Source organism: Hemicordylus capensis, chromosome 6 (genome assembly GCF_027244095.1).
Source record: "Hemicordylus capensis ecotype Gifberg chromosome 6, rHemCap1.1.pri, whole genome shotgun sequence".
NCBI classification, from domain to species: Eukaryota; Metazoa; Chordata; class Lepidosauria; order Squamata; family Cordylidae; genus Hemicordylus; species Hemicordylus capensis.
The window spans coordinates 162,083,331-162,101,018 of NC_069662.1; the positions used below are offsets into that span (position 1 = coordinate 162,083,331).

Below are 17,688 nucleotides of genomic sequence, written 5' to 3' on the forward strand. Positions count from 1 at the left end.
GCTTTAACAGCTATCTGGCTGCTGTCTATATGCATGTAGGCCACTTCAGTGCATTTAGTTTAGTGGTGTTATACTTGACAGCAACTTTTATGACTGCCTGAGCACTGTGCAGGAAAGAGTGCATAGATTTCATTTTGGGAAAACGTTTCAAAGTGTTTGAAAAGTGTTTTTGAGTGTTTCAGGGCGTTTAAAATGAACGCTTTCCAAAAGATTAAATGGACTTTAGAAAGTGATGGGAAAGTGTTTGAAATGAAATATGTATGCATAAGAGAAACGCTCGCTCCGCCTGCACACATGCTCAAGGCTACAGAAGCGGGTGCAGCGGGGGGGAGAATGGCATACTGGGGTGCACAGCTCAAAAGTTGTACAAAAACAGAATAGCTCTTCGACAACAGTAACTGCAATCTAGCGCTTATTTCATTTCATTTCAAGCATTTATACCCGGCCTCTCCAGTACACTACTGCTCGGGGCGGCTCACAACAATAACATAGATACAATTTTATATATTAAAAGATAAAATAGATACAAGCGTTCGGGCTAGACTAGTCGAACCTAGTGCTTGTAATTAGAAGCCCAGGAAGGGCTTCATTGATACCCGTCACCAAGGAGACGAAACGGGAACTCCTCCGCGCAGCCAATGGGTTTGCAGAACGTTTTCCTCCTTGGAGGCAAAACAACGGCGGACGGCTTCGTAGACAGAAAAAAAGACTAGAGTCTCATACCATTGAGGATGTTATTACAGCATTCGGGATAACTTTTTTTTTTCATTTTCTTAACTTCAAATGTAAAGTGTATAGGGCTTTTATCCTATAAAACTGGAAGTACCGACGAGGTTTTAAAATGAAAAACAATACATCTCGGAGTCCGGATGATTCACCGGGGAATGTCAGAAAAGGTTCTCCAGTTAAAACAGACTCCTTTATATACCATTAGCTTCCTTAAGGGAAGATTGTAAATTTTTATATCCAGTCCTTTGAATAAGGTTACAGGGCAACCTCCACAGAAGGGAATAAGGGGTTCCCCCTAACCATTTTCAAGTCTTTATAATATTATGAATATTAATATTTGAACCATTTTGTGGATTGTTAACATGTTCAGGCTGTGCCGCCACTCTGGCCCTTTCTTCGTCCTATCTCTATGGGCGGCCCGCTATTAGACCCTGGCTTCTACCTTCGGTAAGATGGCGTCGGGAACAAGGGAGAGCCCGGGGGAGGGGGGTTCTTCGTCCCTCTACGCGCGTGCGTGTTTATTATTCTCCCTGCGCTTGCGCCGTAGCGCTTCCGAGGGGGCGGGGCTGCTCTTGTCTGTCGGTCGGTGCTCGCTCGCTCGCCTCTCGTCGTCCGCCTGGAGGGAAAGAAGAAGAAGAAGAAGAAGCCCGGAAAGATGCAGCGGATGAAGGTGGTTCTCGGGCACCTGGGCGGCGGCGGCGGCCAGCCCAGGACGAGCCCCTGCCTGGGCCTCTCCGGAAGCCCCCGCTCGGTGGCGGTGGGCAACCCGGAGGACGTGGTGGTGGTGCACGGGCGGAGGACCCCCATCGGGAAGAGCAAGCGCGGCGGCCTCAAGGTAACACTCGCCGCTGCGCCCGCGGGCCGGGGACAGACTCCTCGCCCGGGCCATCGGGATAGCCATCACCATGTTTTCAAGGCAAAGACCCTGAGAGCCAACATAACATTTATTAACTTAACATAATGAGCCTTCTCAAATAACAATGTTGATATTTAATGGAATTATTAAGTAGACTTTTTAAAAAGTCAGGGTCGGGGACCGACTCACTTTTAAAAACGCCTGCTTAAGGATCAGATTAAATATTAACGTTATTGTTTGACGTGCATTATTTAGGTTGGCTCTCGGGGTCCTTCCCAGCCCTGGAAGTGGGCGAGAGAAGGCGGCTTCGCCTCCTCCTCTTTCTCCCGGCCTCTTCCTCAGCCGGTGCAAAGTGCCTGTGGGGAGGGGGTGGGTGCTCTGTGGGGGCTCCCTGAGTGCAGCAGAGAAGGGGGTGCCTTCCACGGTTGTAGGGCGCGCAGAAGCCCCTAGGGAGGAGAGCGATTAGAGCGCAGTGGGACCCGCTGCCCTCCTGTGTTCCCGGCAGCAGCTGGAGGCTTGCCACAGGGGGCCTTCAAAGCCCTTTAACGCGCATCTCCTCGGGTGTCATGGTGGGGACCCTTCACATATCGGCCAGATTTACCCCGAAGCCTCTGTGAGTTATCCAGGAGCAGTTCTCACCCATTTCAGGCTTTTCACTGTGCATTAAAGTGTAGCCCGATTTATATCCGGGGTAGAAATATCCGCTACTGGCCTCGGTTTTCTGGAACAACTCCAGGTTCACAGTAAAGCCTCCCTGTAAACTTGTGGAAAAGCCTACTGTGTGTGAAAGGCCCTGGTGAGTCCAGCCTGGAGGAGGCAGGAGGCTTTTCGGGACTGAGAAGATGCTGTGGAGGGACAAACAGAAGGGCCAGGAAGGTCTCTTGTTTTAGGGCCCTGGTTCTGGGCTCCCCCAAAGCATTTGTCTGAGTCCTATAAGAAGCAGAATTCAGGGCGATGTAGATTTGAGCTCTGATCTGAGCAGGGCTCTTATGCTTTGATCAAGGCAACAGGCCCCCCCCCCCCCTGTCTTCTCCCTGCACCTGCCATTCCAAGGTGTGCTGCCTAAATCCATGGAGGCTCCATTTAACTCTCTTGGTTAATAGCTGCGGATATATCTGCGTTTATCTTTTCAGTGGGTGCAAAGCCAGTCCTGTGGTGGTGAACAAGAACTGTCCCTTTCCCTAAGCAGGGTCTGCCTTGGTTTGCATTTGGATGGGTGACTACATGTAAGCACTGTCTGCTGTAAGAGATTCCCCTTTGGGGATGGGGCCATAGCTCAGTGGGGGAGCCATCTGTTTTTCATGCCTAGGTTCTGGTATCTTCCAGGTAGGGCTAGGAGAGACTCCTTCCTAAAATCTTGGAGAGCCGCTGCCAGTCAGCGTTGACGGTCCTGAGCAAGAGATGGACCAATGGTCTGACTCTGTATAAGGCAGTTTCCTATTTTCCTAAGATGTCTTAAGTTCTTTAAACTATCTAAGCTAGTGGTCATTGCCTGTGGGGATCCATCTTATTTATGTATTATTTATCTGTGTAAACCGCCCTGAGCCATATTTGGAAGGGCAGTATAGAAATCGAATAAAATAATAATAATAATAATAAATAATAATAGGAACATAGGAAACTGCCTTCTACCGATTCACACCCTTGGTCCATCTAGCTCAGTATTGTCTTCACAGACTGGCAGCGGCTTCTCCAAGGTTGCAGGCAGGAGTCTCTCTCAGCCCTATCTTGGAGATGCTGCCAGGGAGGGAACTTGGAACCTTCTGCTCTTCCCAGAGTGGCTTCATCCCCTGAGGGGAATATCTTACAGTGCTCACACATCAAGTCTCCCATTCAGATGCAACCAGGGCAGACCCTATGGGGACAAGTCAGGCTTGCTACCACAAGACCAGCTCTCCTCTCCCTAATTTCATTGAGTGATCATGAGTGGTACCACTATGTTAATAAATCTGGCTTTTGGGACAGGCTGTGGAAGGCAGCTGCATAGAAAAGAGATCTTTACAGCTGGCATACTGTACGAGGGGATGTGGGCAGCTGGAGCACTGCCTCTGCCCACTTGTCAGTAGTGCTGATGGAGCTGCACTGCAGGTCAGCAGTGCTCTGTTAGTGCTTCATGAACCCAGTTGTGCAACTCAAATGGGAAATAATGGGCATTGCATCGTGCGACAGTGCTCATGAAGCACTTAGGATGCAGCGCAGTTCCATTGGCAGTGTTGATACCACGTACAGAGGGGTGCAGGCGGTGCTCCTGCCACCTTGTGTGGTATGAGAGCCACCATTTGGATACCCAATAGAGAAGGGTGAAGGAGGTACAGAAAGACTGAGGAGGGCATGACGCTTGCTGAGAATCTTGGTTGGGGACAGAGGAGGCTCACATGAGAGGAACCGAGGCTTGACATTGAGTGAGGCTATAGAGCAGCCTTTGGGTTAGGGTGGGAGGGATATGTCTTCGGCTCTAAGCTGGAAGAGAAGGTCCAGAAGGCTTCAAGACAGGGCTAGCAAGGAAGTGAAGGGGTTGTGGTATCGGGGTGTGATGGAGGGGAAATAAGGAAGAGGAAAGGGCCTCTGAGGGTTGAAGGTAGGGTTACTTTATTGGAGAGGGGAGAGTAAGTCCTTTGTGGTCGCATTTGAAGTGATGGAGGAGAGTGTCAGTGTGGGAAGAACTTGAGAGAACGCAGTTTCTCTCTTTCTTCTGTCCCTCCTTCAGGATACTACACCTGATGAACTTCTTGCTGCAGTCATGACAGCAGTCCTCAAGGATCTCAACCTGAGCCCTGAGAAGCTGGGGGATATCTGTGTGGGTAAGTAATTCACTTTGAGGCTGCAGGGTTTTGCCTCTGTCCATTTTACACTGCCGGAATCATTACTATGATGACATTGTGTTAGAATAGAATCATTTTGGTTTTTCTTCCTTGAAGGGGGAATGCGCTGTGATCCGATTTCTCTTTTTAAATGCTGACACCTTCCATTTTTTGTAGTCAGAAGTATTTGGAGGTGCATTTAAACTACAGATAACCAAAGCAGATTGATCTTTTTGCATTTAGGAAATGTACTGCAACCTGGCGCTGGAGCACTAACAGCAAGAATTGGACAGTTTCTAAGGTGAACTTTGCTATTGAACATACTTGAGGACCTTGGCAATGATTTCCATGGTACTAAGTTGCAGGTTGCAGCAGGGACTCTGAGAATCCACCTTGAACACAAGCTGGAACTCTAGCTCAAGAGGAGCGATGCCAGTTTGTACTACGTCCTGTGAACTTTGGCATATATTATGGGGGCGGGTAAGAGATGTGGTGGTGATTGCATCTTGGCTTCTCCATGTGCAAGAAAAGTAGGGGAGGCGACATACATATAGGAGGAGCTGGAGCTGGATAGTAGCTCCACAGGCCAAGCAAGATGTGAGACGTTGTGAACACTTCCGAAAGGATGAGGCCGCTGTGGCTTGCCACACAACTACACGAAATGTGCCACTCGTATGGGCACATGGGAAATTGCACCACTGGAGTTGCCCAAACCAGTGAAATGTAGGGTTGTAACACCCTACATCTACATCGAGATGCCCTAGGATCTTGGAGAATACATATAAAATGTGTCCAGATCGACCCTTGGTATAGTTCTAGTTTGAAAATGGGCTGACCCAGGACATTCTGCAGACGCATTCGATGTAAAATTCCCTCCACATCCTCCAGCATCAACGTGGGGTGACTTTGGCATGTGAAAAACAGGCGTTCTCTCCGCTTATTTTGAGTTTTGAGACTTTTAGTTGTAGCACAGTTCCACAAACTGGCTTTTTTCTAGTTGTAATGTGTAGTCTTACACATTACCAGTCCCCAAACCACATCAGACACTTTGTCCCATTCACCAGGCAGGCTTAAGCAGGAATACTCTAGCTCAAGTGGCTTGCCTAGCTTCCTGAAATAAATTCTGAGAACACAAATTGAGATTCTCCCACCAAAAGGAACTGCTAAAATTTAATTTCTCCATCAGCTTTTTAAATTTGTATGTTTTAATTTTATACTGTTTTTAAATTTTTTAACTGTTTTAACCTTTTATATTTGTGTTAATTGTTTTTAAGTCATTGTTAACTGCCCAGAGACGAAAGTTTGAGCGGTATACAGGCTAAATAAATAAGAAAGAAAGAACTGGCAAGCTGGGGAGGATTTTTCTACTCTCTTCTCTTAGTAGTGAGTTTTCTTGTTTGTGTCTTTTATTTCAGTGGCATTCCAGAGACAGTACCAATATCCTGTGTTAACAGGCAGTGTTCATCGGGGTTACAAGCTGTTATCAATATAGCTGGTAAGTGGGAGACTGATGCCTGTATTGTGTTCTGAGAAAACAGAAGTCTTCACTCAAAAGTATGCCTTACAGTAATGCAAATGGAAATCTTTAGCATGGGATTTGCCCACTTTGCATCTTTGCCCATCATGTGACCAGAGAAGAGGACCAGGCTCGAGATGTGCAAGGAGGGGAATGTTAAGTGGAAGGAGGTACAGAAATTGTGCTGTTAACATCCACTGATACATGACCTTTTGCAGATATTACTTGCACATCTTCAAAGACATTCCCTCCCATAAGGCCTAGGCATTTTCATAATATGAATAAAACTCTGGTTCTCAGACATCCACATTCTGAATCAGATGTGAAGCTCATCAAAGAAATCCTACATGTATGGGATCCCAGAAGACAAAACAGGCTTGGTCTTAGTGTTTCTGATCAAAATGGCAACTTGATATGTGGAGACTTAAACTGGACTTCTTTTGCAGGTGGCATCAGAAATGGATCTTATGACATTGGCTTGGCCTGCGGGTGAGACAATTCTTCTTCCACAGATTTCTCTCATTTTTATTTATTTATTTTTATTTAATGGCAGTCCTTTGCCTGTCTAGACACTCATTCATGAGGTCTTTGCAAACAGACCTTAAGATTTTTATGTTACAAGGCAGGTGTTACAGAACAAATGGCTTCCTTCGTGCTGACATTTGCAGGCATTTATAAAACTACCAGTGTGTTAAAAACACTTGGCACAAGAGTGCTGACAATGGTAGAACAATATTTGTACTTGAACAAACATTGCAAGGGCAGGTTTTATCCCACTGTAATTGGGGGGCCCCTTTTGAGTGTCTATGGCCATTTATTGGGCAGGGCAGCTGAAACTGATAAATGTTTCTCAGTTGTACAGATGCAGGTGTTTCAGAATCATTTTGCAATCTCTTAATAGTTCCAAAAGCAATGATCAAAACTGATCAAGAGTCATTAAGTTAGATTGCTGGGAATTGCTGGATGCTTTTGGAGCTCCTTTGTTCATTGTGGTGAATGTTCTTTTCTGTGACTCTGGGGACCCCAACTCCCAGAGTGATGAATTTGGGCAAGAAAGCCACTCTCAGCCACAGCTCCCCACTGTAACAGTGGCAGGTTTCAAGGTGCAATTCTAATGTTAACTAGATAAAAAGGTATAAAAAGTGCTCATTGTGCCAGAATTACTAAATGGTCACAGGGAAGTGTCTGTGTAGAACCAGATCTTTGGATTATATTCTGCTAAATCAAATGTTGGTGTGATCAAGCATTTGGTGTGTTGAGGGTTCATGTTTGTATTGCACTCCGGTTCTGGGATTGCTGGGAGATGCCGCTGCTTGACCTCCACTTTCTTTCAGTCAAATGGGAAGAGTAGGCGTACTCTGCAGGGTGCTTCTTAAAATGAACTGCTTGAAGGTTTTGTATACTTGTGTGCTGGGTCAAGAATTGTGTAGCACTTACTGACTGAATGTAGAATGAATTCCTGGGGCTGGTGCACAGTCCAGCCATCCCTTGTCAATCACGGTTTCCCCAATTGCAGATTTGGGTATCCGCAACTGGGAAATTGTGATCGTCCCTGAGGATCCATGGTTTGGTTTTATTTTTTAATGGGTTTGGGGGGGAAATTTCGGGATGATAATGATAATAATAATAATTTGATTTCTATACCACCCTTCCAAAAATGACTCAGGGTGGTTTACAAAGAGAAATAACAAATAAGATGGCTTCCTGTCCCCAAAGGGCTCACATTCTAAAAAGAAACTTAAGACACACACCAGCAACAGTCACTGGAAGTACTGTGCTGGGGGTGAATAGGGCCAGTTACTCTCCCCCTGCTAAATAAAGAGAATCACCACGGTAAAAGGTGCCTCTTTGCCCAGTTAGCAGGGGGATCAGGGGGTGATTTCCAGGGGACGGGGGTTTCCTGGAGGACGGGGGTCACCTGGAGGCCTGGGGTCATTTCTGCGGGTTGGGGGTGATTTTCAGGGATTTGGGGAAATTTTTTCTGCTTTGCAGTCTTTTCTCGACCACACTCCCCCCCCCCCCGCCCCATTTGCCATTGCTTTCAATGGCTCTCCAACTGCGAATTCGCCAGCTGGCGAGGGACAACTGTATTGGGGAAGGGAAAGAGTACAGCTCTGTGGCTTTTAGAAATGAACCTCTGTTCTGCTCCAGGCTTTATTACTTCGTTTTAATGTTGTATTAACTTGCATGTGCTGTGAAATCTGGCTTGCAAACAGGACATTAGAATGTTTAGGACAAAGGTTGAATCCTCCAGGATTCCTGAACTGAAGGGGCTGGTCTCTGGTTCCTGTTGTGCAATGCAGGATAAAAGTCATCTCTTGTATATGGCTGCCTGCCACTTGTTCTGTCAAAGACGCAACTCCATTCTGAAAGCTCCATTCTGAAAGCATGCAGCACACTGTTGCAGCTAATTTTCCACTCCCCTGTCTGGGAAGCTCAGTCCTCTGTTTACTGCCATCGAACTCTTATAGTAAAGGCAGTAACTGCTCTCTTGGTTGTGTAGAATACAGAACTGCTGGCATGACAGAGAGAGAGAGCTCTTGAAAGTGAGGGGAGGCTGCTGATTACTGCCTTCCATGAGCCCTTTGGTCCCTCCCGATCTGAGGCTGGTATGGCTCTGCAGTCATCAAACCTGCTCCTTATAGCAGGCTCTTTTGCACGCGGTGGCTTCAACCAGTGGCTTGGTAGCTTCAGGAAGACTCTTTGGCAAGCAACTTCTGAACCTCCAGGACTTCCATTGCCATGACTGGTAAAAATGCCTGGCTGACATTTTGGAACCAGAGTATAGAGAGCATACACAATGTCTCATTAACTGGGAACACCACAAATGGGAGCATTTCAGATGGTTTTTGTTCTAGATTAGAGTAAGGGGTTAAAGGGATTTTTTTTTTAAAGGGAGGACAGCAGAACCCTCAAACCTTTTGGCTTTCTGACCACGTTGCTTTCTAATTCTGTGCTCTATGGGACTTGCTAAATAAATGTAGATAGAGTAAATATCGTGTTCGGAGTTGCAGCCTGATAGCACAGGGTGGAGGTGGAGGATGTATGTACATGATCATCTCCCTTCATTGGATCCAGTGAGGAGATTAAGCTAATTTGGATGCTAAGGGTCCAGTTGTCAATGTTGTATTCTGGCTGTAGGTATAGACATACTATGAGATGCCTTACTATTTTGTCGTTGTTTCATTCAACATGATTAGTTTATCCATTTGGTGGCCTCTCTTCAAGAATGCATGTGTGGGTCTTTTATAAGAATGAAAATCACAAAGGTGTGTTTGCCTTTCTGTTCCCCCACCAGAGTAGAAAGCATGTCTCTGCGCAGTGTTGGCGATCCTGGGGATCTCAGCTCTCGTATGGTGGACAATAGCAAAGCCAGAGACTGTCTTATTCCAATGGGGTAAGCATTTTTTCCTCCCTCCAAGTGCAGAAGGGCTGTTCTGTGCTGCCTTTCATCTCAGTGAAGGCCTATGCGTGGGCATGCCCTATTAATTTCTGGCAAAGTTGGTGAGCAGCTCCAGGGTGGAGTAAGAGGCCTGTGGTATAAACTCTGACAGCTGCATTAGTGCTGCAGCCTTATTTGTGCCACTGCATTGTTTTTTACAAAAGGGTCCACATTCTGCCACAAGGTAAAGCAGCTTCTCTGCCAAGTGACTCAAATTCAACCCCTTTGCATCGTGTTGCTTTCTTTGCGTAATTTAACTTGAGGGTGAGGAGTGTAGCAGAGCATTGATGACTGGCAGTCCTGCTCCATATTTGTAGCTCCCCTTTTCCACCCCCTTCAGATATTTCATCCAGTATTGCCCACATGCTTTTAAGCTTACCTTGACAGTCATATGATCTAGAAAGTCTTCTGACTATAAAATGGAAAGCTGTGATTCTTAGGAATCCTGCATGCATACAAAATGACTGTAGCAAGTTTTCAGCCCCATCCTCATCTGGGACTCTAAACTGACTCCCAAGGTTGAATCTTCTGTACCTTTTTTTTCTTTCTTTTTCAAATGGAGTGGCAAAGAGTAGTTGTGCCATTGGATTGATCTGTGTGATATTGTTTTTCAGAATAACATCTGAGAACGTGGCAGAAAGATTTGGGGTGTCTCGGAAAAAGCAAGATGCCTTTGCATTGGCTTCCCAGCAAAAGTAAAGTATTGCTTCTCTCTTTCATCTTTTCCAAGGAAGCAAAGTTCTGTTCTCTCCTTTCAACTCACAACTTGCCTGCTTCCTATAAGCATGCTGCTGTTCACATTTATTAGGTGCAATTCTTGCATTTCTGTGTGTGTGAAAAGGAAAGCTCTCTAACTCAAATTCCGAAGATGGACCAGCTTTCCGACTGACCTTGATTTGGCATGCCAGTATTTCTCTGTTTAGGATTTGGTTGTAGTCGGACTTCACTTATACCACCTGGCTAGACTGTGTTAGATCATCCTGTGTTATGCCCATGACAGAACCACCTTCAGGTGGCCTTTCTGTCTGATGGTCAAATGGTGGCTTAGAGCAAGGACTTTTCGCTTGTTGGATGTCTGCCCAGTGATTGGTTGGGGAAGTCACTGGCAAGCCAGTTGGCCTTTAGAACTTGGTTTTCCTCCCAGGAAATGCAGAGTTCAGCTCTGTTGTTGCATTACTGTGGCACCACCAACCATAGGAGTTGATACTTATTACCCCCCCCCCACACACACACACACACTTGCTCATGCTTGGGGAGGTCAGGAGTCATCTCTTTCCTGTCCCACCCCTGTTCAAATCGACACTTGATCTTTTGTGGCTTAGCTGTCTTGAGTCATCTGGAACTGCCGCACACTGTGTCAACGCTTTCAATGAGCTGTCCACCACAACCCCAAGATCTCCTGGTCAGTCACTGACAGCTCAGACTCCATCAGAGAAGTTGAAGTTGGGTTGTGAACCTGAGGTTTTTTGCCCCAATATGCATCACTTTACACTTGCTAACATTGAACCACATTTGCCATTTTGTTGCCCACTCCCCCAGTTTGGAGAGACTCGCTTTAAAGGTGTCTCTTTGTTCATTTAGCAGGAGTAAGTAGGGATGTGCACAGAACCACGGAGGCGTGGTCCGGCACTGGGGGGAGTGTGGCTTTAAGGGCGGGGTGTGTGTGTTAGTACTTCCTTGCCGCCCCTGCCGCCGTCATTGTCTTCCAAGTTTACAAGCAGTAAAAGCTGGTGCCATGTATGCAGCGCACGCACCGCCGCCAGCAACGGGCGCACGCACGCTGCAGCGGGCACATGCATAGTGCCAGCTTTTACTGCTTGTAAACTTGGTTGTAAACTGCTTGTAAAGTTGGAAGACGACGACGGGGGCAGGGGTGGCAGGGAGGAACTCTGCTGCCCCAAAAACATTTTAGAAAAGTCCAGCGCCGGAGGGGGAAGAGCGGGGGGGGGAATACTACCCCCCCTTAAAGCCACACTCCCCCGCCGGACCGGCCAAATTCCGGACCGGTCTAGAGGCCTTTTGCATGGCCCTGGACCGGTCCGTGCACACCCCTAGGAGTAAGGCAATGGCCTCATACAAGTGGACCTCGATATTCATTGGGGTTCCATTCCGTGGCTGTACTGTGGATACAGAGACCATGAACATTGGATTGTTGATCCCTATGGGATCGTGGGGGTTGGGTTCCAAAGTAGCCGGAAATGGCCCCAAAATGTGGGGTGGGGCTTCTTACCTTGCTTTGCTGTCCGCCCCCCAACTCACGATGTGCCCCCAAACGGCCAAAAATTGTGGAGTTTTTTGTCCAGGGTGGGGGGGCGGGAGGCATCTTGTGGCTCTGATCTTTAAAATGGCGGGTATATCCAACCCGTGGATATGCGAGGTCAGAGTTTCCCCCCCACACACACTTTTTTCCTGTGTATGCTGAGATCGGGTGTCATTTTCCTGACGGCACATACGTGAAACTGCAGATAACAAACCCACGAATAAAGAGGTTTATTATTTTATTTTATTTTATTTAACAATAAATAAATAAATAAAATACCTGGGATGAGTTCAAAGACACCATACCAGCTGACTCACCACCACTCTTCCCTTCCATCTTTCTTTGCATCACGTGGTGCCTAGAGATTCTTAAAATACATTAGGGATCTTTTGACAAATCGATTTATTTTCCGGCTTCGTTCTACACTGCAGGCATACCTATATGTTTTCTGTAGAAAAACTCACCTGTGTATTTTGTGCTTCCAGAGCAGCTCGAGCCCAACAGATGGGGTGGTTTAAAAATGAGATTGTTCCCGTAACCACCACCTTCACTGATGACCAGGGCAATGAGAAGAAGATCACTGTCCTCCAGGATGAAGGGATCAGACCAAGCACCACACTGGAGGGCTTGGCCAAGCTGAAGCCGGCCTTCAAGGAAAACGGAACCACGACTGCTGGTATGCATCACGAGCAAAGACTGAATGAATGGGCAATGAAGCAATGGGACAGCCAAGTCGGAGATGTTCATACTCTGTGACATGGAAGCCTGTGTTCTGTTCCTCAAATTACAAAAATGCACGCCTCCTGATGTAATGTTTAGCTGTACCATTTAGAGTAAGGCAAGAAAAACTAGTAGCAAAACAATGAAGCCCATAATAATGAAAACTAGGAGCAGGATAATGAAATGGGGTGGAAGTTATTGTGGAGAATGTAGGAATGGTGAGAATGGTGTGAAACTAGAGAACTTGTGAGCACGGGACTCTTCAGCAGCCACTGCAATTCTCAGTTGGCAAAAGGGACATTGGAGACTCTCCTGAACTGCAAAAAGCATCAGCAGTGGGGATATCTCTGTGGTTGGCTGTGTTTTGAATGAGTGAAAGCATGATTCTGCTAAACTCTTCAGCCAAAGATGACTCCGCATGGAGCTGGCGACATAGTTCTTCTGTATCATCATGAGCAGTAGATAAAAACAGTTTTTTAAAAAAACCATTTAGAATTCATAAAACAAATTGTTGCATGGAATCTCTCCCCACAGGAAATTCCAGCCAAGTTAGTGATGGTGCTGCTGCAGTTCTCTTGGCTAAACGCTCAAAAGCATCACAGTTGCACCTTCCTGTCCTTGGGGTACTTAAATCGTATGCTGTTGTTGGAGTCCCACCTGATGTAATGGGCATAGGGCCAGCCTATGCCATTCCAGTGGCACTGGAGAAGGCTGGTAAGAACTGACCCCTCTTTTCTATCTCAGGTCTCTAGCTTCTTGGGAAGTTGTGGAGTGTTGCACCAGCACTTGAGAGGCTGAGAAGGGAACAGATGTGAAACAGTAGCGGGCTGTATCGTTTGCTAACAGGAAAGGAACTAGCACAGCTCTGTGCTTTAACTTGTCAGGACATCAACCTCGTCTCACTATATTTTATCTCCCTTTTTTCTTACATGTCTCCCAACAGAGACCCATGCTAATTATGCTGAAACTGTAAGGCTTGCAAATGAGTTGAGCTCCCTGGGGGTTGATTCATACAAGCATAAATGAAACTTCTCTGTCTATGCTGGATGGGGAGGCGTACATGTACAAATCTCATTTGAAAGGTGTTGGGATTTGTGTATCTGTACATTAGCAGGAAAAGCTCACTCCAGTTTGTGTTTCTCCAACTTGCAGGTTTGACTGTGAATGATATTGATATATTTGAAATCAACGAAGCCTTTGCTAGTCAGGTGAGATCTGCCAGTCTTGTTTCTAACTTTGCTTTGCTGTGTTACCTTGGGTCGGGGGAGAGCAGACTTTTTCTTCTTTGCATTGTCACATCAGGAGTACCAAATAGATTTAGGTTTTTGTGGATTTGGCACTTCTATGAGAGAACCCACTGACATTTTGCTAACCTTGAAGATGTGTTAAGAAAGAGGCTTCCCTGAGGTGAGTGCAGTAGCAGTGATCCCCTGCGTTTAAAAGGGGCCACAGTCCCACTCGTTTGCTAGTGGGTGCCACGTTCTTTCCAGGGAAGTTTGCAGTGCAGCGAGTTGCATGTCTATGGAGTGCTGCATGGGCTCTCTCTCATGTGCATCAGTTGTGTGTACACAAACCTCCTCCTGGCCTGATGATCTGCAGCCTTCTGTTTGTCCCTCCTTGGTTCTCCCTCGTGGATCTTCCTTACAACGTCCTCTTTCTCCTGCCACATTGGGTCACTCTGTAATTTTGACAGAGGTTCTGAGCCTTAAGACCCCTGTGATGCCTCACTTTGTGAGTTTGAGATGTTTGTAGTGAAAATGCCAGCCTGCTGTCACCACTTGAGGAAACTCTCAGCCTCCACCCAGATACCTCAGGCATCTCGGTTGCTCTGTTGGCCCAACAATTCTTCTGTTTCATGTGGCTCTTGACAATATAAAGCTGCCACTTGGGATGAAACCACCACCAAGGATTTATTCTTGCTTTACACAGGGCTTAAAAAAGCCCATCTCCATCCAGTAACAATTGCACGATAATTGGCCTCAGCTGTCACAGACTCCTACCAATCCACATGCAGAATCCCTTTTTTGCCCAGTCACCACAATGCTTTCGCTGCCTCTTACATTCAGTACAAAACCTTCAGTGTAGCTTTATGCTTTACCATGAACAAATGATATCTAATTATAACTGCCTTGGCAAGGCCAGTTGGGGTTCTAGAAACAACCGTGGCCAGGGAAGCACTGGTGAGGAAGCGAGAGTGGAATTGGTGTCAGAGTGCTTCCCTGCTACGGAATATTGCCCTGCCTGTTTCATTCATTCCTTTAAAGAAAAAAGAGAGAGCCAGCGTGGTGTAGTGGTTAGAGTGCTGGACTAGGACTGGGGAGACCCAAGTTCAAATCCCCGTTCAGCCATGAGACTAGCTGGGTGACTCTGGGCCAGTCGCTTCTCTCTCAGCCTAGCCTACTTCACAGGGTTGTTGTGAGGAGAAACCTAAGTATGTAGTACACCACTCTGGGCTCCTTGGAGGAAGAGCGGGATATAAATATGATGATGATGATAAAATAAATAAATAAAGGAATTGGTGGGCATTTCTGCACATCGGTCAGGTGTGCCCCCCCCCCCCAATTTCTTGGCCATGCTGTTATTTAGGTGATTCTAGTGGTCATCTCTCCTATGTTGCATGCAGGGAGTGGAGAGATTGAATACAAACCGATAACTTAAAGACCTGAAATATAATTATTATGTAAAATGTTGATAAAAGTCTCTAAAAGAGAAGCTGTTTGGGTTAAGAGCCCGAGCCAAATAAGCCCCTGAAGACATTTTTGATTGTGTCTTTCTCCAGGCTGTCTACTGTGTGGAGAAGCTGGGCATCCCCCTGGAGAAGGTCAACCCTCTTGGGGGTGCCATTGCTTTGGGGCACCCGCTGGGCTGCACTGGAGCTCGGCAGGTTGTCACACTGCTCCATGAGCTGCAGCGACGAGGGAAAAGGTGAGTCCTGGGTGGTCTGTACTAACTAAAGCTTGGAAGCATTGTTAATTACAGAGCATTACTTTTTACGGGGAAATGCTTGATTGTGTCTGCTGTAGCCTAGAAGGTGGTGGGGATGGGTTGAGCAAATTGAGAAACTCCCTTCTGATTTCTCCACTGGAAAAACATGTTCAGAAGTTTGACTTGCAAAACGTGATTCCCTGCAAGTTCTAACTGGCAGATGGGAATGCAGGGCCCTTCAAGGAACTTGCTTAGTGTTTCCTCAGAGTGCTTACATCCAAACTAGAGGAAAGTTTACTGGTCTGACTTGATTTTATATGCTTATAACCCTGTCAAGTCTTGATGCAGTTAAATGCTTCTCTCTCTGCCCAAACCTCCATATGTGCATCAAGTCTAAAACCATGTTTCCCAAATCTCTGATAGCTGAGGCACACTTTGACCCCCTACCCACACCAAAACAAACTCACTTTGGAATTAGAATTACTCTTCCTCTTGAGCCCCATTCAAACACTATGGAGAGTGCAGTAGCATTCACAGTTACAGCTCCAAAGCAGGGAGGAAGTCCTGCCCCGGCATGGTTTGTGTGAAGGGGGAAGCACCGTAACCGTGGTGCCCAGTGCTTCTGTGAGCAGCAGCCTCTGGTGATCCAGGTTAAAGTGCTGAAACCTGGAGGGGCTGAGTCTGGGAAGTCAAACTGCCGGCCCGTGTGAAGGCAGCAGCCCCTGCCTCGCCATGCACTGAAGAGGCACACATCTGTGATCTGCCGGCCAGCCACTTTCCTCCTTGCCGCTGCCGGGCTTTCTCTCACTCTCCCAGTGCCGGGATGGGACTTCCTCCTGACTTTGGAGCTGTAACTGAGTGCTGCTGTGCTGCATAACTTCTGAATGGGGCTTGTGTGAGTCAATGTTCTGGGTCTGCCTTCTGACTGGAAGGGTGCAACTGCAAACCATGGAGCCTGTAGAGATGCAACAGGCAGCCTCCTTTGTGGAAGGACACTTTGCACATTCAGGAGCTTTGTGTCTAATAGCGCACTCAATTATCTTGTGCTTCGGGAATGCTGACCTCCTCCATGTGGCTGGTACTGAATTCAGCTGCCCTCGGTGCTAATGATCCCAGCAGGCTTTCACAGGGTGGGCAGCAAGGCTGAAGCACTTAAGTGATCTTATCTGCTGCTGATATACTTTTGATGTTGATATTGTGACTGTTGTATCCTGCGTGGTGGGCAGTCATGTAGGAGCAAGTATGCAGGGTGTTCTGAGACCTTGACTATATCAACATTTAAGAAAACTCCTAGAATGGAAGCAAACTAATGCGCTAACTTGTGCTCTTGTTGCAGAGGTTATGGTGTGGTCTCCATGTGCATTGGAACAGGCATGGGAGCTGCTGCAGTGTTTGAGTATCCAGGGAACTGAAATCCAGGCCTGTTTGAGACAAGCCAGTGTCTTAATGCCTAGAATTTTCCAGCACCGGTGAATGGTTGAACAGTCCCAGTGCAAATAGCTTCATGAATCAAGTCTAATGAAAAGATGCTCAATGTTCAGTCTGTAGGTGGGGGAACATCTTGGAGCTCTACTTCCACCCTCTGCTGTTTGCAGCTTTCCAGCCACAGATCTGCCTTCACCTGAGATGCCGGCACAGTAGTGTGCACTTTGTCTCTTGGTGCACCTAGCATTGGACTTCCAGGAAAGATGCACCTGTCCTAGTGTTGTGAATTGGGAGAGACTCTTGGTTCAGAATCAGTTGAGAGTCACCTTTATCTGAGGGAAACTTCTCTTAGGCACAGATGCATAAAGGCACTAACTTACACTTGGGAGTGGGATGCAGTAAACGGGGGCTACTAAATCTATGCAAGAAAAAATCTAAAATATAGTGACTTGGCTGAGGAAAAGCCAAGTTGTACAAGAAGAACTGTACCAGTCGAAGAAAAGGGTTGTGGGTTTGCTTTGCTTAGAGGTGTTAACAGAATAACTTTTGAGAACAGCGGCTTAATCATCTGTCTCGGAAGTAATCCAGTTCAAGACCAGCCTTCCCATTCATGTTCTGGGACTCAACATTCCATATGTAAAGCAGCTGAGAAGATGCCAGTCGGAAGTGCTTCCCTGCCTGATTACTAGGCTGAACTCCTGATTATTAGTTGACTGGCCATTTTTAAATTTGCCTTTGAACCAATTGATTAAACTTAAATTGGCAAAACTTCTGTCTGTTTGTTTTTGGAGTATTTGAAATAAGAATGCCCTTCACTCTCATCCTCACCAACTACAATGGGAAGTGAACACCACTCGTGTAGAGATGGGTTGGATCTGTTCCATTCCACACTCTCTAGCTGCCACCACTGTGGCTTGGCAGCACACAGACCAGTATAGCGAAGTAACCAGTTCTGCTACCAGTTCTTTACGGCAGCAATCAAGCCCACAGAGGCAAAGGCATCAGTCGCATAAA

At 46.7% G+C, this 17,688-nt stretch overlaps 1 protein-coding gene across 2 annotated transcripts; it reads left to right on the forward strand.

Annotated features, from left to right (window-relative positions):
- The first annotated feature begins 1,262 nt into the window (after positions 1-1,262).
- On the forward strand, positions 1,263-17,446 carry ACAA1 (acetyl-CoA acyltransferase 1). 2 transcript variants are annotated; one of them, XM_053260284.1, is made up of 12 exons: positions 1,265-1,564; positions 4,293-4,386; positions 4,630-4,687; positions 5,802-5,881; positions 6,349-6,391; positions 9,201-9,299; positions 9,959-10,039; positions 12,090-12,280; positions 12,859-13,038; positions 13,477-13,532; positions 15,104-15,249; positions 16,586-17,446. In XM_053260284.1, the coding sequence occupies exons 1-12, from the start codon at positions 1,385-1,387 to the stop codon at positions 16,659-16,661; spliced, it is 1,284 nt and encodes a 427-aa protein (XP_053116259.1). In that variant the 5' UTR covers positions 1,265-1,384; the 3' UTR covers positions 16,662-17,446. The 2 variants fall into 2 exon arrangements, with proteins under 2 accessions (XP_053116260.1, XP_053116259.1); XM_053260285.1 differs by lacking the exon at positions 9,201-9,299 and having other exon boundaries at positions 1,263-1,564.
- The last annotated feature ends 242 nt before the right edge of the window (positions 17,447-17,688 follow it).

Bases quoted from the DNA above. Each gene is read 5' to 3' on its own strand.
- ACAA1 (XM_053260284.1), top strand. From the start codon at position 1,385: ATGCAGCGGATGAAGGTGGTTCTCGGGCACCTGGGCGGCGGCGGCGGC. The intron at 9,300-9,958 runs GTAAGCATTTTT...ATTGTTTTTCAG, and splicing joins GACTGTCTTATTCCAATGGG to AATAACATCTGAGAACGTGG. The intron at 10,040-12,089 runs GTAAAGTATTGC...TTGTGCTTCCAG, and splicing joins GCATTGGCTTCCCAGCAAAA to AGCAGCTCGAGCCCAACAGA.